Source organism: Uloborus diversus, unplaced genomic scaffold (assembly GCF_026930045.1).
Source record: "Uloborus diversus isolate 005 unplaced genomic scaffold, Udiv.v.3.1 scaffold_12, whole genome shotgun sequence".
NCBI classification, from domain to species: Eukaryota; Metazoa; Arthropoda; class Arachnida; order Araneae; family Uloboridae; genus Uloborus; species Uloborus diversus.
Window position 1 is genome coordinate 6,112,630 of NW_026557876.1, and position 25,397 is coordinate 6,138,026.

The window sequence follows — 25,397 nt, forward strand, 5'->3', positions numbered from 1 at the left end:
TACTTTAAGATTTGACTTCAGAAAAGCCTCAAACAGTCAGACGAAAAACAAAAACATTCAACAATTCTAACTATTAACTGGGAGTTGAGATGATACAATAAATAATGAATTGGGTTGAGGAAAGCCTTCGAACATGGAACAAAAAAAGCCCGTAACTCGTTTTTCATACAACTTAGAACTTTCTAACAGATGCCATCTTCAGCAGAAAAATAAGCGCTTTCGATGGACACATAATTTTAATATGTACACGTATTTTTTAATCGTCATATTGGGGCATTTATGCGAAAACTTGGACAAATTAGAACAAAAAAGGAACTATCAATCGGATTTTTATCGAACTGGTCTACAAACCTCCCCAGTACCAAAAAGAACAAACGGTGAAAGTTTCAGCCAAATCTGCCGGGTAGTTTCTGAGATCTTAGGGAACAAATTTACCTAAGTCCATTTTTATATATATAGATAATACATATATATAGATAATACATCTCTACATAGCGTCTCCCAAAAAGCGTCTGTTTGTTTGAACTCTCAAAACTCGAGAACTACTCGGCCGATTTTGCTGCAATTTTCACAATTTGTTCCTTTAAGTCCTGAGAAGGTTTGCAGACCAGTTCGAAAACAATTCGATAAAGTTCTTTTTTTATTCCAATTTAGGCCCCATTTTCACATAAATTCCCGAATATGGGGGTGAAAAATGACTCGCAATTAGTAATATTATATATCGTTGGAAAGGGAAGAATTTTCCGCGTTCTACGCAATTTGTTCCAACGCTCTAACTTAATTTCGGCGGGAGTTATTTACGTTTTTAGCTCGAATTTGTTTAGGCTTAGTTGAAATTTAGGCACTACTTTCTCCATTAAATTTATCCGTAAAAAGTGAAGGAATTTTCCTACAGTTTTCTTTTTGACACCGTTGAAAGAGCTACCTTTTTTACTCCAGATCTAACTCGACCTTTGGTCGGAAGTTTAAACCTCTATCTCCATTAGAAAAAAAGTTACAAGCGAATTAAATGAAGTTCAAAAATCTGTTCTCTATTCAAGTTTTTAACCATTTTATTTTGCGTTTCCACGGTAACGCTTTTTGAATCCATTGTTTATTTTCATCTTTCTTATTTTCAATTCTGAAACTTATTTTGTGTTTCCATGGTTACGCTTTTTAAATCCATCTTTCTCATTTTATTTTAATTTCTTAAAAGTATTTTAATATCTGTCCTCATTGTTTGGAGGGGAAATTTTGCATGATTTTTTTTTCTTTTATTTATGCCTGATTGTTGAATATACAGTGGCTCCCAAAAGTCTTCGTACACCTACGACTTTCAACGAAATAGGCCCCAATCCATTGGTTAGAGTTAATATTTCGGAATAGGTATTTAATTATAAGATCTATGATCAATTTTTAACAAAACTGCATGAAAAGATTTTAAAAAATATTAAAACTTAATTTTTTAAAAATCAAAAACCGAAAAGTGCCGGAAATTTTATCTCACAAAAGTCTTCGTACACTTTATGAAATGTCCATATATTATTAAATAATCTTACTTTTGATTAAGTTATTAATTAGTAGAATATCATACAGTATTCATAACACCTTTTAAACGTCTGGGAATAGATTTCATTCTTTTTCTTTCTATTTTTAGCGTAATTTCTGAGTAAGTGTTCTACTACACTTCGAGTCTTACTGTTTCTAGCTCTGTTTTCGTTTTAAAGCCCTATTTTCGTAATCTAGCCTCCAGATAACTCTAAATACATTACATTAAGTTAAAATCTGGAGATTGAGGGGGTATTTTCTGAACTTTAGGACAATTTTCGAGGCACTAGACGCAAATGTTGAAAACCGTGTGCTTCTTATCGTTATCTTGATAAAAAACAAAGTTGTTTCCAATAACCAAATTTTTGGCTAAGAGTTCAAAATTGGTTTTTAAAATATTTAAAGGAACAGCATGATTCATTATTTCATCAAAAAATTACAAACTACCAAGTCCTGATGCTGATATGCACCCTCACACTAAAACACCTTCACCGTCCTGATTAACTGATCCAACTACACCTCCACCGTCCTGATTAACTGATCCAACTAAGTTCTTAACATTAAGTTCCTAATTTTTTCTTCTACTTACAGTTATACAACAATTTAACCAAAAATGTTGAATTAATTTTTATCTGTAAGTAAGACGTGATTCTAAAACGTTTTTAGCTTATTTATCATTGATTTTGTGACGAAAAGCGTAAGCTTTCTGTTTTTCGCACGATCAAGAAAATTTCTGCACGAAGAGGTCCCATTTAATCCAGCTAATCAGAGAACTTAGCGAACAATTTTAGGTAAAAATTAAATGTAAAATGTTTCATTTAACTCTGCAGAAACTTTTACAGTACTCAAATGTGTATTTTTCATAACTTTTTTAACTTTAAATCTACGATCACGTTTTGTCAACTTTGCCGGTTGACCTTTTCTTACCTTGTTTTCGGTCCGGTTCCTTTCTTTAAAGCATTTTATCAAGCTATTTACTATACAAACAAATAAATTAACTAATTTAGAGACATTTCAAACCAATTTACCACTACTGTGGGGAAAAAATTCAAATTTTGAATGGTTTTTTGCGGTTTTTTACGAATACCAGCCATTTTACAGAAATAAGCACAATATTAAGGAATAAATAAACGAAAAATTAAAGTCAAATGACTTATAAGGGTCAACACAATGCAAAAATTTAATAAAACGGCATATGATAATTTTAATCATGAATTTATTCGAAAATATTTGAGTGTACGATGACTTTTGTGGCGTGTTATTTCTCTGTCTCTTCGTTTTCTGACCCATTTCAAAACGAAGATCCGTGAATATTTTGAAAAAAACCAACGGGTTGTATTTAGAATGACATAGGAATGATGAGAAAAAATATTGGACTTTGTATTCGAATTCAGTTTTAATTTATTTTGGTTTTACTAAAAAATTTCAAAGTGTACGAACACTTTTGGGAGCCACTGTACGTCACTTGACACAATTTTTGTTTTCAAAATAGACCGGGCAACGCAGCTAGTCTTTAATAAATAATACAATGTTCCATTTTTACTTGCATTTTATATTCATGAAATTATATTATTGTAACAATTTTAATTCATATTAAAAGTGCCTAATCAGATATTAAACATTTCTCAGAAGAAAAGAAAATGTCTTATGACTGCACCGACTAATTTCTGATGAATCACCTAACTGTACAAGTAGCTAACAGAAGAAAAAGGAGTAAAACAGCTAATCCTAAATGAATTCTATTAAAATTAATAGAAATGTAAAATGAAATATTAGATATAAATAACGAAAGAAATATTAATTTTAAGTCTACATAATGTAATTATAATACAAGAAAATAACGAGTTATTTGAGGATGCATTTACTATTTTGAAGACTAGTTTGTGCTGATTGAAAATATCCGGGGGGTTTGGGAGAAGAACTCGGGAAAGGGTTTCCACAATATTTATATAAATAATTGACACAAAAAAGACGATGTGGACATAGCAAAAAAAAAAGGGGGGGGGGGGAGGAGGGAGGGAAGTCTCCGAAATGTATCCTTTCATTTTACGTTACCAAAGGTAGTACAGAAGAGAATTTTTGAAACTTAGATTTTGAAAGAAGTCCGGTGGAGAGATCTCAAGTCCCATCCTTTCCCTTATCGTAATCAGAGATGGCCTATAATTACATATTCAGGACGTCAGTTTGAAAAAACTTCAAGGAGAGCGCTACCACTAAAATCTCTAAGAAACGCACCCTACCCATCATTAATGATTGTCTAAACTTTCGTTTTTAGGACTTTTAATTTGTACAAATTTTCTGGGATCCCCGAACCACCCTTTAACTTAATATCTTCAAAGATCGTCTAAAAATTCGATTCTAGGGCTTCAAAGTCGAAAAAAATTCCTGGGGAGAGCACCTGAACTCCTTGATAACATCAGCGAAGATCATCTACAATTGCATTTCTGGGAATTTCAATTTCGGAAAATACCAAGGAACGGTTCGCGAACTTTCCCAACACTAACATTATGAAAGATGCTCAAAAGCGCCATATAGGGAGGCTCGAACCCCCTCCCCCTTTGAAATTAGAACTTCCTTCCTTTTGGTACTTTTTTTCTTTGCAAAAGTGTAAGAACATTCATTCTCCAGCCATTAATGAATAAGTTATTAAAAATGAAATATTTCATTGACACTAATCTGTCCTGAAATCGGTTTCCATGGAGAAAATACCCTCCTAACCCATGGGGAAAATATCTGAGCATCCCCCTTACAATTTTGCATATGGGCACCCTTGAAGATGATCTAAAAACTTCGTTTTAGTACCTAATTTTAATAGCTAAATTTCGAAAACTTTCCCTAGGGAGATTCCCCGAATCTCTCTTCCCTACATCAAAGATCGCTAAAAATTGTATTGTTAGGACTACCATTTAAGCAATTTCTGGGATAGATCTTCCCTACATAATCGGAGATAATAATTGCCATTTTTGAAAGTTTCAATTTTGAAAAATGGATGGGGGAAGCGTCCCTGAGCTTTTTCCCCCAAACATAACCAAAGATAGTCTAAAATGCATTTTTAAGGCTACAATTTCTAAAAATTCTCGCACCCTCTCATTTCTGAGTGAATGTTTATTATATTTACAATTAGGTTTATATTCCTAATACTCAGATTTAGTTTCGACTCCCTAACATTTTAAACCAGAAACTAAATTCTCTCTCTATATTTAAGATGCTTAAAAAAAAAGTTTATATTAATTTGAATTTTTGGCATCTCGAATTTTCAAATTATGTTTTTCGCAATCACGAGCGTGTGTGTATGTATGTATGCGTTCATGTGTGTGCGTCAAAGAGAATTTCTAAAATTACGTCTTTTTGCCTATAGTTTTGGGAATTTTACAAAATAGTTGAAAATTATTCTTAAAACCGGCTGCTGTAACACGCTTTTCTTAACAATCAACATTTCTCTCCACAGAGAAGTTAGCCTCTTTCTTTAAAAAGAAAATACTTGTAGCTTCTTAATTCAATGTTTTTTCCTAATTTGAGCATAAAGTTGGTGTGTGTCTTTTACAATTTACAAATTTAAACTGATTTTGTGGAAGTGGTTCGATAGATAGAGAATGCACTGAGAACAGAACAGCGCAATTTATTCTTCCCTAAAATTTTATAAAGTTGGTATATAATTAAAATAAAAACTGTGCAGTAAACCTTTACTGATACGAAAATTAAAAAAAAAATCTACATACAACTGGGAAAGGTTGAAAAAACAGTAATTTTTGCCTCTCTATTCAAGTATCCGAGTTCCTTGAAAAAATTCTATCTCCTCCCAGAAAAAAATCCTGAGTGCGCCACTGCTTGTATATACAATTTTTATTGCAATTTGCCAAAAATGTCTGACTTATCTATTGATTTTGAGCCATGATTTTTCTCTTTGATATAATTGGTTGTCCACAAATCATGTCCCGATTTTTTATAAACATTTCTTTATAAAAAAAAATGGGTGATGTCACTCCTCTCTCCTTTGTCATAAGCTTGCACTTTCATCAAGCCCCATCCCCCTCAAAGTGTGACATTGTTAGTGGACAGCAACAAATTCTCTTTTCCCCAAAATGTTCAAAAAAAAAAAAAAAAACCCATTAAATACCATGCTTTGCCATCAATCTTTGAGTTGAACCACACTATTGATGCAGTCACTCATCTGGTGTGCTAATTCTACATTATTAGCTACCAGTTTGTTTGGCTCTCTTAAGAGGTTTTCCATCTCCAGCTCATGTGATTCCTATTCCGGGCTGATGAGTGCTAAAAAGCACGAAACTGCAGTCCTCGGCTGGAATGACTGAGCTGGTGGTGTATTTTAAGTATTTCTGCCTTAGCCCTGGCTTAGGGTGGTAACTTACTACAAAATACTTAACATTTTCTTTGGTATTGGTACATTGCCTTTACTATGAGTGAGAGACATCAAGCGTCATACTAGCCCATGTAGAAGAGAACATACGCCCTTTTTTACTTTCTTCTATATCTAATATATAGAAGAAAGTATTGGATTCGTGCAAATTTTCGAATTTCGACGGATTCGAACGTTTCGAGGTGTTCTGAGTCCATTTCGACTATTTTTGGAAAATGTCTGTCTGTCTGTGTGTGACCAGTTTTTTGTGGCCGCTCTACAGCAAAAACTACCGCATGAAATCGAACGAAATTTGGTACACATATGTGCCGCTATGTGAACTTGTGCCCATTGGTTTTTGGCGCGAATTCCTCCAAGGGGGGGTGGAGCAATGGGACGTTTTTTGAGTTGCGCGTGCTTGCTATTCCTCAGGAAGTAACTGGCGGAATCAAACAAAATTTGGTCCATATGTTGCCATTAACAGGAACTGGTGCTGATTCTATTTTGGTGTCAATAACTCAAACGGGGGTTGAGCTATAGAACGTTTTTTGTCGTCAATTGTGACTGCTGTATCTCAAGAAATAATGAACGGAATGAAAGAAAAATTTATCGGCAAGTAGTCCTTAGTGGGTATAAGAGCTGATTTTATTTTGGTGTCAACAGCTAAAAAGGGGGTAGCGCAATCACCCGTTCTTTTTTTCCATTGTGAGTTCCCTATCTCAAGAAGTAATGCTGCGTTCTGGTTGAAATTTGGAATATATGTGAATCCATATGTAAACAGGCTTTGGTTCAATTTTGACGCCAATCGCTCCAAGAGGTGTTGATTTTTTTTTTTTTTTGCGAATAAAAATAGCTTTATTAGTGCAACAATAAGAAAGATAAATCGTAATAGATTGTCGTCTGCGTATTTCTCGTGATTTTAATTGTATGGAAATGATCGGAAATATTATCTCAATGATTTAAAAATTTTTACTGTTGCCACTAATGTTTGTTAATAAATAAAATATTTGTAATTAATTCAAGTAAGGCTTTTAAAGTAACTTTCAATTTTCGCTCTTTGTTTTGTTTTTACAATAATTCAGACATTGGAATGGTCGTCAAGTTTTTCATGTGAAATTTTGTTTTTGTTGGGAATATTGCTTCCTCATCAAGCATGTTGAGGGATCAGAAAAAAAAAAAAAGAAAAATATAGAAGAAAGTTTCGTGATGGCCACAACATACTAGTTTAGTACAGAAAAGATTTGCAAGCGCAAATCTTTTCACAAACCGGGATTTGCATCAAAGAAATTAAGAATGATCTGGACGGGGCAAAAGAGTTTTCTGCAAACAATGTGGTTACTTTTACTTTTCACATCCTACAGCAAGTCAAACGAATTACAAAGTCTATTGGGAATAAGAAGGTATTGGAATGCTCACTCTAATCTCGCGGTAGCTCAGAAAAATCATCTTCATTCGCTATTTGATGTTTTAAACTTTCTGACGGTGAAAATGTACCTAAATTTCAATAGGTGTGATGGCACATTCGTGAACTACAGCGAAACCATTAGAAAATCATGTCAAAAAGAACCCAATGCTAATTTACTTGTGTATTGAACTTTTAACTATTTTTAATGACCACCGTACATTGCACTCTTTTTCTTTGCCCCCCCCAACCCCCGAAAAGCGCGATCTAACGAGGGGTTACTATTTTCCTATTGAAATGCAAAATATTTTACAACAAAATATTTTGCAAATTAAAATATCTTTCTAATGTAATACAGTAGAACCTCTCAATAAGGGACACTAATGGGACCAGACATTATGTCCCGTAAGTAGAGGTGTCCCTTCTTCGGAGGTATTTTAGTTTATGCATGCAGCGTGTTAACTTAATTTTTTTTTATTAATGTAAACTATTAACATTTAAGATTAAATACTTTTCATACACAACTAAATAAAATTCACACTTAATGTTTTTTTTAAGTTTTTATTTTATTTTTTTTTAATTATAATTAAGTCAAAAATTTGGTAAGTCCAGAGTTTTGCAGCATAAAGCAATTATTTTGAAGTAATTTATTGCACGAATTTGCTTCTTGACATGTAATTTACAATGCAAGACATTGTGAATCACAATTAGTGTTCACATTTCAATTTTTATATAAAATGTTTGTCAGTTTCTGTGCCCTCTCCTTTGGCCCTAAGCCTACCTGAATAAATCTACCTGAATCTGTGTGGGCAAATCATGCATGTAACTTTCAGCAAGACGTTTACAACATATATTTGTTTCTTTAGCATATGTTAATGTTAAAGGCTCTTCAATTAGTTTTAAGAGGAAAAGTAAAACTAGAATTCCAGTAAATTCACTTTTTCTTATGCACTTGTACATAATTTTTTTTTCCTGTGACTGTCCCTTAATTAGAGGCAAATACATGGAGGTCCCTATTCAAAGGGACTGGGACTAGAAAAAATGTCCCTTATTCGGAGGTGTCCCTTAGGGGAGGTTCTACTGTATATAAGAGGTATCGAGTATAGTGAACAGGTGTCATGGCTTGGGCACAAATGGCAGAAGTAACGATACCCATACACACAAAAAAGATTTTCCCACAAAAAACAGTAAGCAACAAGATCAATATATAACTTACAAAACCAATTATGGAATGAATATTTATTGATTCAAACTTGTATAACAGTTTACACATTACTGATTGATGACTTTTTTTTTTTAAATAAAATTTCACGCTACAACAAAAATAAATAGATTGGTCACTGATGAGATTAGTTAAGTTATGAAATAAAATTTCAAATATGAAAATCTTACATGAAGTTAAAAATTTTGTCACTGAATGTATTTCGTAAAGTTCATGTCACTGATGTTGTAAAACACATATTAAACATATGGAAATTCATTAAAGAAATACATTGCTAACAACAGCAATTTCATGTTGGATATTTATTGAATAAGTGAATCTATAGCTTGAACAGCAAAATATAGAAAAATATGAATGAACAGAACAGTCGCAATTACCTTGTATATAATTTTTGTTCAGTCCCCCCAACTATTGAAGCTACTACAGCAAAGCACAGGCATCTGAACTTAAAAAAGGGCATTTTAGTAGCTTTATTATTTACTATCAATTTATTTAATACACACACAATTCAGTAAAACAAAACAATATTCATTCTTTTGACAATATTTTTCAGAAAATGACTCCATCACACAATATTTATATGCCACTACAGAAGTTCATACTTGCCAACCTTCGAAGAAAAAAAAAAACAAAAAACAAAAAAAAAAAAAAAAAAAAAAAAACAGGAGATTCCACTAGAAGTACAGTAAAACCTGTGTAAGTTGACCACTTGCGGTGCAGCACTTTGGTGGTCAACTTATAGAGGGTAGTAATGAAAACTTTTTTTTTTGTCATTTCTTGTCCCATGCATTCATTTTTAACTAATTGGAATACTCTAAACTCACTTTCATTGTTTAACATTACTTTAAAACAATAAGAAAAAATATTGTTTAAATATTTTTAGAGATTATCTACCAGAATGACGTGTAAAGTATCATACAAATTTAAAATTTCTGTGAATTGATCAAAAAAAAAAAAGCCTCATTACTAATGGAAAACAACTTACTTGATATTAACAATTCCTAAAAATTCATAAGTCAAAAGTTACTCAAATTCTTCATTTGATTTTTTCGTGAACATTTGTAACCATGGTAATCTACTTTTCAACAAAATAACTCCTTATTGAAGTTTGGCACATTTTGTGGGACATAACTCAGCCCAATGTTTTTCGATGGAAACATAAATATTCATAGGATTTTCTAAAATGTCTGGTTATTTATTTGAGGCATAACTGATGAAACCTTTAGTACAATCTAATGCTTTTGCCTAGTGGTCAACTTACAAACGGCTTTTTACAATACTCCAAACCAAAGCTGGTGTATATTAGTGGTCAAGATAGACAGGTGGTCAAGATAGAGAGGTGGTCAAGTTACAGAGGTTTTTCTTCATTTTATAAGATAGGACTAATTCCGTTCCTGACAAAAGCGGTCAACTTAGACAAGTGGTCAACTTACAAAGGTGGTCAACTTTACAGGTTTTACTGTATATAGGTGATTCACCAGCGACACATTTCATATCAAAATTATCAAATTATGCTTTTAAAATAACATGAATACTAAACTTAAAGTGAAGTAGGGATTTTTCTTAGATGTAAGCTAATTGATCGCAGCAAGAAAAATACATAATACTGCAAAGGAAAAATCAATTAATTAGGGATGAAGTCTCAAATTCGTATATTCCTTAGTCTCTACCGAAAAAAAAAGGTGCTACAAAAATTCGGGAAAAAATCAATATATTATTAAAATAAAACATAAAATAAGTAGGTATAGGGTAGCACATGTTAAAATAACCTCAAGCTTTCAAAATAATTGAAATATTTTCAAGATGCAAAAAGATTGAAATCTGCTGCTATTTTCAGCAAACCGCATGCTTTGTTGAACATGCAATGTGGAAAGCTTCCAAAAATGAATAAAAACAGTAGAGTTGGCAAGTACGGAAGTTTATTAAACCAATAATAAAATTTAGGCATTTAAGAAGATTGTTGAAATGAAATGACAACCAAGTAATTAATGTAACTACCAATATTCAAAGCCTATATGCTTTTAAGAATGATTCTGTTGGTATATGAAGCACAGATGTATGGAATTAAATGCTAAAATAAAAAAAAAAAATGTTTTCAATTTAAAATGTTCGTGATAAGCCATAGTATATTTCCACTCAATGCTGACCAAATGCGAAAACGCCATTTTGAATTGTCGAGACCGAAAAATCGTCTCACGAAAAAATAAATAGTCCATCAGACGTGATTTTAAATTTCTAAAATTAAGGATAAAATAAATGTTCAAGGTTTACACAGGCTGCTAAAAAGGAATTTCTTTGTGACGAGATGGCACAAGAGTCGGTCTTTCTCTCAGCGCATTCTGTAGATAAACTTTTCATTTAGTTCACAAAGCTCACCCCTGAAGTCAATGTCCAAGCTAAAATCCAAGTCTCTCTGGAAAACAAAAGAAACATTATGCCATGTTAAATGCAATTTGTCAATATCTGAACAAGGAAAAAATACCATTATTTGTAAATTTTGTTGTTGCGCCCCCCCCCCCCCCCCACCTTTATCATTATTTTTTTTAATTTTCTTTTTTACTTAGCAGACGATTTTTTACTGACTTAGTTCAAATGAACTTATTGGCAATAAAAAATATTTAAATTAGATTAAATGAAAAATATAAACCATAAGCACAAAAGACATTTTCTGATGAAATTTGGCGAGTGATACTTTTCAGAAAAGCATTGAAAAAAAAAAAAAGATTAAATTTTATTACCGTCACCAAAAATCGGCTTTTCGTTTAAAAATGACTAGAATAATTTTTCCTGTATTTTATTCCTAAGAATAAGAGAAGTAAAAAAAATTCATTAGTTTTGAATTTTGCTATGAAAGAAAAATCAAAATAAAAAAAAACAGGTTCTTTTGAAAAACTCGAAGGTTGTTTGAGATAAAGAGCTGAAAATTTGGCTAAATTATTTCTATTCGACATCAAAGTGATCCCCCAAGTGCTAGTCAAAAAAGCCGCAAGGACAGATTTAACATAGAAACCAGGCTACAGTCTTCGTAGTCCCTTAAAGTTCGTTGTAACGTTTTCACGGCATTACAAATTACTTTTATCCAGTTGCAATTTAAAAAATTAATAAAATAAAATAAAAAGTAAAAAAACTTTATAGGAATGTTAAAACTGTTATTATCTGAATAAAATACATCATTTTACTAGTCTCTAGAACGGGCTATAAACAACTGTATAAGGGCTAATATCAGGAAAAGTGCTAATTTAAGTCCCAGCTTAATTATACGTTATTTTTTTCTTCAATCTATTATTGATAATTTCAGTTTCTAAAACTATTTTTAAATTGAAATTTCCAACGTGAGATGTTATGTAATTCTATAGCTATCATTATAAATTAAAATTTCTGCAAAAAGTACATATAATTACTACACATTCATAATATAGAGGATATCTGCTACATTTCAAGTTTTGAAATCCATGACTTCCCCTGACTTCTGCTCCTGACTTTCCACAATTCACAACATGCAATTTTTCCAGAAAAAACATTAAATTTTCACAAGAATATCTGAATATATGTTTAAAAAAACTTAAATTTCAAACATCTGATCTATGCTTTGGACACATATTTCTAAAAATTCAAATTAAAGGGAATTCTAAGCATAACATTAGCTCCGTAACTATCATAACTAAAAATCAATTTATGCAACAATGGCTAATGATACATATGAAATAATTAGCGTTTCAATTTAATTATTTTGCTACCAAGGACATACATTTATAAATTTAAAATTTCTGGAAATATTTCAAAGATGAAAATAACTCACAGTTATATATCACAGTCAAAATCCATGACTTTCTATATGTGCGGACACCCTGAATATATTACTAGTATAAATTATACATCTGATGTATCATGCCCATCCACTATAATATTAAAATCTGTTCGCGTCTGTCTGTCTGTCTGAAGATCTATCTTCTCGAGAACCTTTGCGAATCGAGAGTCAAATGAGGTACCGATCAATTTGAAATTTTCCAAAGAAAACAATAGGACCAATCTCGTAATTGTGCGACTTTAATTAGAGGAGATATTAATTAAAACGTTAATTAACATAACGTTATTCAGGAATTTTTATTTCTTTCCTGTTGCCATTTTGCATATGGGTGAGCAAGTAAAATTCTAATAATTCTTTTAAAAGAGATTTTTTTGGCTGCTGTCCAAATCTTAAAACAATGTTTCCATCTAGAATTTTTATTTTAAATTAGTTTAAAATTGGTTGCACTATTCGGACATAGCCTTTATTTTATCGTCTGTCTTTTTTTAAATTTTTACATTCAACGTTCTTAACTTTTTTCAGCATAGGAAAGTTGTTTCTTTAGGTATCTTTATTGATTGTAGTGTAAGTTTATCATTCGCCAACTTCATATTTTGGTACATTTAGGAGATGTGACTAATTATGTTTATTTTGTTGGACCTTTTCCCGTCACATGGATGAGTTTTCGAATTGTAATAACTCTCTTTTTCCTTCCTGTTTCTATTTTTGAAATACAGTTTGTATCGTTAAAAGAACATGTTAAATTAAGATTGTTTGGATTTCTTTAAATGAAACAGAGTTGAACAAAAATATTGTTTTTAAGGAATTTAACTAAAGTTTAATTCGAATCTGATGGCTTGGTATTAAATTAATGTTGATTGGTATTTATAAAGTCTTGGTGCTTTAGTTTCACGTAAGCAACCAAAAAGTATGTGTCATTTTATGTAAAAAGCTGATCTTAATTGTACATACAAATGTTTCAGGTATAGTCTATCAGATTTCATTCAGTTAAAAGTGAGCACAGATTATAATTGATAATGCATATATTTTCATCTTTTGTGCTAACTGAAAATACTCATAACTTGCATTATTGATAACTATGATTAACTTTAAAGAGATTTTTGCCAAAAATATGCTCTACTGGTGTTTTGCAAACCTTGCATTACGCGTATTTATTTACTCCTTAGCGCTTTAGAAACTGATGTCAGAGTAATACAAAAACATCAATTGGACATCTCTTTCATTTTTTAAGTAGCCCGTGCAACGCCGGGCACGCAGCTAGTTAAGTATAAAAATTTGTAACATTTGTCAGATCAGTAACATTCACATTAGATCTGTAACAGTCAAATACAACCCCACCCTCCGTAAAATTGGGTTAAATGTTCACTTTGATAATGCTCGTAATTTAAAAAAAAAAAACTACTACAGATGTGTAGTTTAACTACCCTATTAACTTTGATTTCTGAGTACCTTTAAAAATCGAAAATTTCCGCGATCAAATTGGCACTTTTCCCGATATTCACCCATAAGCAAAAACAAAATAAATGAAACTTTCGAAAACAATTCCAAGGTTGAAAACTTACTTTATTCTTTTCATTAGGGCACATGCTAAAATTACCATAGACTTCTTCTCCTTTCCTCACGGTAAGATAATCATCAAAATAAAAGACAGTTTGTTTCCAGTGAGTGTATGGTGCTTCAGGAGCTGTTTAATCAGGAAGAAATATATATTTTTATATATAGCATATAACACACACAAAAAAAATATAATTAAAAAAAAAATCAATGAGGTCGTTTCAAAAATTTTAGAATTATTTTTTTCTGAAAGAGCATGCTTAAAAACATAGTATCTGACCATTTTTAAAATAATTTGACTAAGTTTAATACTTTAATAAAAAAATTACTTTAATCAGTGTGCTTTCATTGTTTACACTTTTGCCAATGACATCATCAATGATGAAATGCAATTCCCTGTCGCCATTTGCAAAACATAATATTTAATTCGCTTCTTGATTATCATAATGTGGAATCACGTCATACAGATGTGCAAAATAGCATCATTTGTGACATCATCAAGACCACGCTTTGTTTGAAAAATCGGACATTTTAAAAAATGTATTAAAAAATAACTGCTGGAAAAATGAAAGTATTTTCTGGGTCCACGTTATTTTTTTTTTGCTTATTCTATCGATTTCACTGACTAAAAGTAGCACTTTTGACTGAAATAAACAACCCCATTCATCAAAACTGCAAGTAATTTGTCACAAGCATAGAAAAAGTATACAAACTTACCAAACACATTCATGAATGTAGTTACCAGGGAGGTTAAAGGGGAGGAGATAAATCTTTACTATGTAGAAGTGGCAACGTTCGTTCACTTTTTCCAGAGGGCGCTGTATGTGCACCGCTCCCGACAATCGCAGCAGATCAATGTAAATATGCTAAGTTTCTCATTTTTTTTACAGGCAGCTATTAAAGCAAAGAAAGAAAAAAACTACCGGAAATTGGTTGTAATAAGGGGCCAGTATAGTGGACGATGTACGGCTTTCGTCCACAGGAAGCCGTATTTTGAGCGCAGTATTTTGATGAAAAAATTTATTTTATTTTTCATAACCAATTTGCCGAATTCGTCTGCTATTAATATTGTGCTGTGCGATGTTTTATTTATTACGAGTTGGAATTTTTCTATTCCTGTAAATAATTGACGAAATGAGAATGTAGTAGAATTATTTACGTAAATAAATTTTTAAAATTAGCTGTAAATTTCGTGACGTTTTTCGAGAACTAATTAAAGCGAAAAAAAATTTTGCTTTCACGACCTTTAACAGATAAAAATAAATGTTAATGTTCTATTTACTTAACTTCAAGCTGATATTGATTATAATAATTTACTCACTTCTTAAACAGAATTGTTATCATTATTTTTTTATTATTGAATTTTTTTCGACAACCAAATGGAAAAAAAATCGAAACACCTTATTTATTCAAAAATTTATACCTTGGAACGCTTTTTTGAGATAGTTTGTGGGGTTTTCTGTTGAAATAATCATGTTTTTGAAAATTACAATTTACTCTTTTTGTACATGTATTTTTAAATGAAAAAGGTTTCCCGATTTTTTTCGATTTGGTTGTAGAAAAAAAGGCAATAATAATTAAAAAAAATAATGATAACAATTATGTCTCGGCAGTGAGTAAATACATGAATAAAATGATTATAATCAATATCAGCTTGAAGTTAAGTAAATAGAACATTAACATTTATTTTTTTCTGTTAAAGGTCGTGAAAGCAAAATAATTTTTCGCTTTAAGTAGTTCTCGAAAAATGTAACGAAATTTACAGCTAATTAAAAAAATATATTTACGTAAATAATTCTACTACATTCTCATTTCGTCAATTATTTACAGGAATAGAAAAATTCCAACTCGTAATAAATAAAACATCGCACAGCGCAATATTAATAGCAGACGAATTCGGCAAGTTGGTTATGAAAAATAAAATAAATTTTTTCATCAAAATACTGCGCTAACTTCCTGTGGACGAAAGCCGTACATCGTCAACTATACTGGCCCCTTATTACAACCAATTTCCAGTAGTTTTTTTTCTTTCTTTGCTTTAATAGCTGCCTCTAAAAAAAAGAGAAACTTAGCATCATTTACATTGATTTGCTGTGATTGACGGGGGCGGTTCACCGACAGCGCCCTCTAAAAAAGTGAACAATCGTTGCCACTTTTACACTAGCAATCCCGTAGGACATTTCTCTCCTTCTTCCTACTCCGTGGTCACAAGCATAGAAAAAGTATACAAACTTACCGAACACATTCATGAATGTAGTTACAAGTAATCTTATATAAACACGCAGTGCCCGTATTATATTTGCTGGTGGATTTAATTGAAATGTTTAAACAACGTTCCTTGCGTAGAAGAGTGCCTATAAATTTATTTTTACCTCCAAAGTTTTAAGCATTTCATGAGGATTAACTAAAAACATTTAAAGTCTGATTAATGATTTATTTATATGTAGTGTTGGTCATTGTTAAGCAAGTTCTGATCAGGGGTGATTGTGGATCCAAGTAAAATTTTCTGAAGACAGCGAACTTTTCAAAAACCACAACAAAACTACAGAAAGATAGAGTACCGTATATACTTGCGTATAAGTTGAGAAATTTATTACAAAAAATGATGTTTCAAGTTAGGGGGTTGACTTATACGCGGAGTAGAATTTCCGAAAATTTGTCAATTTTTCCTTTAAAAACGAGCTGATGTGTGTGTGCATCACATGACTTCCTTTTACTCCAATTTAATGTCATTTCCCCATTATTCGCTATTTTAATGTGATTCAATATTTATTCTCTAAATATCACCAACAATGGCCAAATTGAAACCAAAAAAAAAAAAAAAAAAAACTCCGCCAAATTTGTCGCCAAGTTGGCGACAAAACTTGGCGACCAAAAGACTGGCGATATATCGCCAAGTGTCCGACAAATTATAACGCCACTTGAGTTTACATCGAAATTAACAATGATTTCCCCCCAAAAAGGTGCAAAAGACCCCCTTAGGAACATCCGAAAGCAACCAAAAGGGGAGGTGCACAACTAGACCCCACTACGAGTCTATGTACCAAATTTCAACTTTCTAGGACATACCATTTTTGAGTTATGCGAGATACATACAGACGTCACGAGAAAAGTCGTTGTAATTACCTCGGTGATGGTCAAAATGGATATTTCGCGTGTCTATACATTCTTAGGCACTTTTCCGCATGTGGTCGAATCGAAAAAAAAAAACTCAACATTCATTTGGGGGTGAGCAAAATGGAAATTAAGGGCGATTTTTGAGTGAAAATTTTTTCGCGAATACAATACTTCCTTTTTTGTAAAAGGAAGTAAAAAAAGCTTGAAAACGTTAATATTTTCCCTATTTTAGTCCATCCCTTTGAAGCAGATGCTAAAAAAGTAAATACGCTATGATTTTGCATGGTCTGAGTGTGAAATAAAGAATAAATAATTACAGTAAATGGCTGATTACACAAAAAATGCGGGGATCGCCGTATTCGCGATAGTCGCAAAATATTGCTCATTTTTAAAAAACAATATAATATGGCTACAGTATAAAATTTTATTCATATAAAATCATAGTAAAAGCAACCAGTAAAAATTATCGTAACAGAGAATTCAAACCACAATTTCAAAAATCACGATCGCAAAAGTTTTCTCCAAAAGTAGGGACTCTACTTATATGCGGGTTTTCGATTTTTCTCCTAAAAGTAGGGGGATCGACTTATACACGAGATCGACCTATACGAAAGTATATACGGTACCATATTTTCACAAGTACCATATTTTGCAGAGGGTTTACTGGTTGAGTTTGATACTTATTGATTCTGAGAAATAATCAGAATTGAATCAATTTTTTGAAAGGTTAAAAAACCTTTAGTAAACTTAGTAAATCTTTAGTAACCAATATTAAAAAGGATTGCTCGCTGTTTCCCCAATATTCATCTTAAACTTAAGAAACAGATTTTTCAAGCATGAAATTCAGACCAAAGTAGCCTTTTTTTTAAAAAACTTCTCAGCATCATGTCTTTGCGCACAAGATTTCATGTGACAGGGAGACATCTTGAAATAGCATAAGAAAAGGTAATAACAGCAACACTGCCAAACCATTGTGCATTTGTAAAACTAATAACTTTAATTAGGCAAATTGCCAACCATTAATTTTGAGTAAGATGTGATTTCTGTAAACTGGCCAATCAAGTTTTTTGGGACAAATTTGCCTTTTTTCTTTTGTTTGTTACATGCATTTATATACAATGTGTCCTGAAAAAGACTGACTGTAATGTTTCAATAGATGGCGCTGCACAGTTATCCGGTAAGTATAAAAGAAGAATTGAAATACAGATTTTTCCTCCAGTTGCGACATGGGGTTACAGCCGACGATTGTTTGAAAACATTGTTTTTTACTTTCTTCTATATCTAACATATAGAAGAAAGTATTGGATTCGTGCAAATTTTCGAATTTCGAATTTTGACGGATTCGAACGTTTTGAGGTGTGCCGAGTCCATTTCGACCATTTTTGGAAAATGTCTGTCTGTCTGTGTGTGTGTGTGTGTGTATGTATGTATGTGTGTGTATGTATGTATGTGTGTCACGTCTGTGTGTGACCAGTTTTTTGTGGCCGCTCTACAACAAAAACTACCGCATGAAATCGAACGAAATTTAGTACACATATGTGCCCCTATGTGAACTTGTGCCCATTAGTTTTTGGCGCGAATTCCTCCAAGGGGGGTGGAGCAATGGGATGTTTTTCGAGTTACGCGTGCTTGCTATTCCTCAGGAAGTTACTGGCGGAATCAAACAAAATTTGTTCCATATGTTACCATTAACAGGAACAGGTGATGATTCAATTTTGGTGTCAATAACTCAAACGGGGGTTGAGCTGTAGAACGTTTTTTGTCGTCAATTGTGACTGCTGTATCTCAAGAAATAATGAACGGAATGAAAGAAAAATTTATCGGCAAGTAGCCCTTAGTGGGTATAAGAACTGATTTTATTTTTGTGTCAACAGCTAAAAGGGGGGGTAGCGCAATCACCCGTTCTTTTTTTCCATTTTGAGTGCCCTATCTCAAGAAGTAATGCTACGTTCTGGTTGAAATTTGGAATATATGTGAATCCATATGTAAACAGGCTTTGGTTCTATTTTGACGCCGATCGCTCCAAGGAGTTGATTTTTTTTTTTTTTGCGAATAAAAATATTTTAATTAATGCAACAATAAAGATAAATCGTAATAGATTGTCGTCTGCGTATTTCTCGTGATTTTAATTGTATGGAAATGATAGGAAATATTATCTCAATGATTTAAAATTTTTAACTGTTGCCATCTTATGTTTGTTAACAAATAAAATATTTGTAATTCATTCAAGCAAGGCTTTTAAAATAACTTTCAATTTTCGCTCTTTGCTTTGCTTTTGTAATAATTCAGACATTGGGATAGTCGTCAAGTTTTTGCATGTGTCATTTTGTTTTTGTTGGGAATATTGCTTCCTCGTCAAGCATGGGGAGGGATCAGAAAAAAAGAAAAATATAGAAGAAAGTTTCGTAATGGCCACAACATACTAGTTTCTTTTGTTCATTATTTTCGAAAAATTATGATGTAATATTCTATCTTTTCTTTTTTTTCTTATGGACTCACTATCTGCAGCGCCATCTATTGGAAAAATTTTGAATTTAAATTTGGAACTCAGGGGGAAAAATTTACAACACATGAATTTTCTGCAAGAATTATTTTTTTTATCATTTACCGTTTTCCTGTTATACATTTTTGAAAACAGTCTTTTTCAGGACACCCTGTACATATGAGTTATATATATATATATATATATATATATATATATATATATATATACACACACACATTGAACAAAAATATATTGAAACTTTCACATAAACACTTAAACGATATATTATCATACTTGCCAACCTTCGAAGGAAAAAAAAACAGGAGATTCCACTAAAGGTATATAGGTGATTCACCAGCAACATATCTTCACAATAGAATTATTAAATTATTCTTTTAAATAACACAAATACTAAATTTAAAGTGAAATGGGGATTTTTCGCAGATGTAAGCAAATTGGTAGCAGCAAGAAAAATATACTGCAAAGGAAAAACTAAATAATAAGGAGTGAATAGGCTTAAAGTTTTGTACATTCTCCAGTCTCTACCAAAAAAATTAGCTACAAAAATTTAGTTACAAAACTCCGAAAAAAAAAAAATATATATTGAAAATAGAACATAAAATAAGTAGGTATAGGGTAGCCCATGTTAAAATAACTTCAAACTTTCAAAATAATTGAAATATTTTCAAGATGCAAAAGGATTGAAATCTGCTGCAATTTATAGCAAAGCCCGTGGTTTGTTGAACATGCAATGTGGAATGCTTCCAAGAAATTTATTTTTACTAAATGAGTTATTAATTGGAAAAATTCTTATTCTCTGACATTGATAGACTAGAAAAGGGCGCCATCTATTGAGAAGAAAGTGAAACTTTTTCACGATTGACTGAAAAAACTGCAAAAACGGGAGTCTCCCATTAAAAACAGTAGTTGGCAAGTATGTATTATTGATTTACAAAATTTTTTTTTATGTAAACATTAAGTGTTGGTGAGAAAAGTAGCAAATAAACTTTGGTGTACAGAGAAATTAACTTATCTTACAGCTTTCATTAATAAAGTAGTGTTTTTCTTGTAGAATACTGAACGAAAAGAAAGATGTATATATGTATATATATATATATACACACACACAGTCGAACCTTCATACATCAAACTTCCACATATCGAAATTTTCTATATATCGAAATTCCAGCAAACTTCTACGTTCATTACACATAAAATTGTTTCCATATATATCGAATAAATCTGTCTTTATTGAAATTTTTTTCGAGACATTCGTAGATTTTTTTTCCCGCTTTAGACTGTTTGTATCATGAAAAATGAAGGCTAGGTGATAAAATTATGTTCACTAAAGGTTGTTACGAAACTCATAAGGAATCTGGGGTTGAAGGGTGTGTAGATAAGTTGTCGTTTCGTTCTGGAGTTCTTAAATTCCCAAGTTTATTTCAAATCTTAGTTGTAACCCAGTAACACTGTAAAATCAGTTTCAAGTTACCCCTTTTGTCCGTTGATTATTATTCCCAGTCTTTTTAGCTTCAGTGAAAATCATTCAAGTTAAGTAGATTGATTTTTTACTTTTCTTTCGATTACCTTGTCAAAACGAAAATCCCCTAATGTTGCGGATCAAGTTGAATTGCCAAAGAATGAAGATGTAAGAAGGCGCAAAAATGTTATTTCTGTTATTTTTTTAATTATTAACTTTCATTTACTCCAGTGCTCATATAAATTACCCATTGGGTTCGATATACGAAAATTAGCTTTAATTTTAATGTTTTAGGAGATTTTTATGATAAAATAAGATTGTTTCTATATATCAAATTTTTTTCCGGCAATTTGCTACTTCGATATATGGAGGTCCGACTGTATATATATTTAAGCAAAAAAAAATTGGAATGAAAGCACAGCCGACCCTTGATATAATGACCATCTCCGTCCCACAGAAAACGGTCTTTATAATGAATGGTCGCTTTAAAAGGTAGAGTTGAAAATCAAATATAAAAAAAACGTTTTTTTTTTTTTAATTCTAAAGACTTTCTATGCGTTTAGCTCCTGCTAAAATGCATGAAATAAAATAAATATATAATTTCTTGATTAAAACTCTAAAAAATTGCAGTTAATCTTAATTTATTTATATTTAGGATAATTCTAAAGCGAATAAAATTTAAATTAAAAATTGAGAGAAAGAGAAATAGGTTGGTTTTCAGCTTTCAACGAATAGTTTTTTACAATACCGCCTTTATTTCTTCTTCTCTCAATCTTTAACTAAGAAAAAAATAATTGGGAGAAATAGTGTCTGCTGAATTCGATCGCTGTATCGGATTAAGCAATACAGAACCGTCGCTGTACAGAAAGCAAATTAACATAGAGTTGGTTCGAGTTGGGGCTTTTACTACTGGTCGTTATAATGGAATGGTCTTTATGATGTGTGGTCACTATAATAAGTGTCGACTGTATTAAGAATTTCAGAGTCCATAGTTTTGTGCTAGAAATTTCCAAATTTTCCCCCCCAAGTGGAAATAAACCCCTTTGAAAAACTTTTCCCCATAAATTCTGGCTTTTCCCTGACCATATCCATCTCTTGTAAAAATTAAGATTAATTTTTAGGGGAGGGGGGGGGGGGGAGAAGTCTTTCTTAACCCACACTTGGATGTTGCTGGAAGTTGGTACTCACCAGTAGAGAATCCGGTTCGCTTGTGGCACTTTGTGAATTCGACGTTGAAAAACGTCACAAAAGCTTGTATGTAATCATCTCGTTTTACTTGCAAGTGGAATGGACTCGAAAACTTCAGATCTGTTACTTTAACAGTGTACAAATCTACTTCCTGAAAACCAAAATAAGACAATTTACAACGAAGGCAAGATAGTAACTATTGATTGTTGTTGCCTTGTGCCAGCCCAGCTGGTGCAACTTTCGTATGCTCCAGCTAGCTATTTTATATTGAAGAACATTTGTCCCAATGGCAGCAACAAGGATATGTGGGCATACTACTACTTGAATTATTCCTTTTCTACTCATTTGATTATTCTTACACGACAATAATTAATTACAAAAATGTATTCTTTTCATGAAAATATAATACATGAACCAAAACAAAAACTATGTAAATTTGTCCAAAATGAAGTCAACTTTTTATTTCAACTAAATCTTGAGCAGCACATAGTGAGCTACAGTAGTCTCGAAAATCCAAGTCCCAAAAGTCTGAGGTTCCGTTTAATTCGAGGTGCTTGGTTGATAATTTTTGTGTACACTTTTTACAAACAAAAAATACTTAAATCTGAAAATCTAAAAAGTTTGCTCTGTAGAACTTACCTAACAACATACAATAAAGTAATAACATGATATTGAAAGGTTCATGTCAATAACAGGCGCCAAGAAATATTTATTGACTGCTAGAGATGATTTAAGAAATGCCTTGGAGAAAGTAAGAAGTTGGTTGATACAAAAATTAACTTGAAATTAAAACATTGTTTTGCCTCAAAGAACAAACAAACATCTCTTTTAGAATATCCGATTGCAATCAAAAAATGAAGTGCAAAACTTGGCGCTGTACGATTCGTACCTACGAAATTTCCTCCTTCTATGACTAACGTTTTTGTATTATGTGAGGTATATACGCATGCTCACACACAGACAAATGTCACGACAAAACTCATCAGAATTTATTCGAGGACGATCAAAGGCATTTTTTGGTTGCCTGCAAATTTACACATAAGCCCGTGCAGACATCAATGAAGAAAAAACAATTAAAACTCGTTCAGGGTCAATTAAAACATAAATTTATCTTGAAATTTGAGTGATAAATTTTTCGAGGAGACAATATTTCCGCTTCATAGCGTAAGAAGTGAACAGTGCATGTCCTTATGTAGTCCAAAGAATTTTTCGGATAATCCCGAGTTTTCAGTAATCCGAGGTGGCACGAGCCCCAATTACCTCGGATTTTCGAGACTCTACTGTATTTGTAACCCCAAGTGGAATTTGCTGAGCTTCTACCATTGACTTTGATTATTAACAATTTAGCACAAAAGTATAACTTTGCACTTCAAGAATCAAGTTTATAATTTCAACTGTAGAATAAACTTTGTGCATTGCTCGATATATAGTTCTTCTAATTTACAGGAAATAACAGAGCATATCAAACCAAAGGCAGGTAGTACAGTTAGAGTTGAAATTACTAGGGCTTCTTTTCCAAATCCATACAAAAAGAAAGAATTATTTCAGTGGCCTCTCTATTCTGAACACTCATGGGATCAAAACAAAAGTGCTCAGATTATGGGTGTGTTCATTATAGAGGGAGACTGGATAATGCATGTATGTGTATTCTATTGAGTTAGTGGACTATGTTCAACACTGTTACGAAAGGAGTTAAATTAGTTTTTTCACATTCGCTCTTTCCTTCTTGCAACAAGATCGTGTCAGCAGAATATGCAAATTACCGGTAGCATTTAAGCTCCCGGCACAGGGTGGCGACAGGAACTGTGAAAAAAAGTTCCCTGACTTTTCCCTGATTAAGTTCACCAAATTTCCCTGACTTACGTTACCAATGATAATGGTTTTCTTTCTTTGCTTTACTTGAAATCCATTGTATGTTTGTATAAAATGCAGTATTTTAAACGTTTTAAGTTATGTAAAGTTGTTGAACTAAAGATATATTTTTAAAAAATGCTACTTTTTTTTAATTAAATGGTTCAAAAAAAAAAAAAAAAAAAACAAAAAAAAAAAAAACAAAAAAAAAAAAAAAACATGACAATTTGGGGGGGGGGGGGGGGGGGGGAATGACCTACAAAACAGTATATTGAATTTTTATACAATGGAAAGATTATAGAAAATTAAAATAAAAAAAACTTTACTTCCAGAAACCACTTAGCAAAAGAATTTAAGAAACTATTAAAATTACTTTTAAAAACATGTGTATTTATGATAGTTCAAAATAATTTCAATTACTTTTTAGTTCTAAGTTTTCAAACAGTATAATAATTGTTGCAAGAATAACAAGTAATAGTAAAAGAATAGAAGTAATGTAGTTATTCTTATACAACTAATTGACATATTTATGCAAAACAGATGAAACCCTTTGACAACCATTCATAGGGAGTTTTTCTCTAATCAAGAACATAGGTTTTAATGAATGAATACAGCATTTTAACAATAAAAAAATAAAGATATTTTCTTAAGTACACAAGTTAACTCTATTTCAAATGATTTCAGTATGTAACGAGAAAAAATCTTAGATTGCTTTTGTAACAAACAACTTTGAAATGCAAGAAAAAAAAAAGAATTTCAAAATATATAAAAGAATACAGCTTGGTTATAAAATCAAAGAATCACTAAAGTCTGAAGAAAAGAAAACCTTTATAATCTGCGGTGACAACAAATAGTATAACGGCAAAAAACAAAGTTTTTTTAATTGAAAGTTCAATTTTAGCAATTCAATTAAAAATGCGAAGAAGTAATAACTTTTGAGTTTTTATTGAATTAATTCAAAAACCAAAGATTTCTTCTTGAAATCGTGATTATAGTACGCTAATTACTTCAAGACAATGGAATAAAGGCAAAGGAGCTAAGGCATAATTGAAGGCTTCCTCTTTGCCTGTATGGTTTATTTTACGTAGGATTGAAAGCGTAAAAGGAAATTTCAAGCTAGGTAAAATAAACAACCTAACAGACACAAAAGCAATCTTAGGAAGTTCATCCTGTGGTTAATAAGTAAGATTCAATACTTTGACGTTGAGGAAAAAAGATGCACAAATATGCGGCAGTGTATAATCGCACCTCATTAATTTTACCTTTTTTTTTTCTTTTTTTTTGAACAGATAATTTGCGGAAAATGCGTAGGGAATTAAGAGTACTTAATTTTGCAAAGCAAAAAAAAATTTCTTTCTTCAAAAAATCAATTTTCCCTGATTTTTTGTAATTTTTTCAAAATTCCC

General features: G+C 31.8%; 1 protein-coding gene across 1 annotated transcript in view; it reads right to left on the minus strand.

Moving 5' to 3' along the window:
* Positions 1–8,512: 8,512 nt before the first annotated feature.
* LOC129232480 (protein arginine N-methyltransferase 1-like) overlaps positions 8,513–25,397 on the minus strand; it is a 59,822-nt gene continuing 42,937 nt past the window's right edge. Inside the window, exons 9-11 of the mRNA XM_054866626.1 lie at positions 22,141–22,291; positions 13,879–14,000; positions 8,513–10,921 (exon numbers count right to left, since the gene is read on the minus strand). Of these exons, the coding sequence (XP_054722601.1) occupies positions 10,838–10,921; positions 13,879–14,000; positions 22,141–22,291 (357 nt within the window). The 3' untranslated portion in view covers positions 8,513–10,837. The remainder of the gene's footprint in view (positions 10,922–13,878; positions 14,001–22,140; positions 22,292–25,397) is intronic.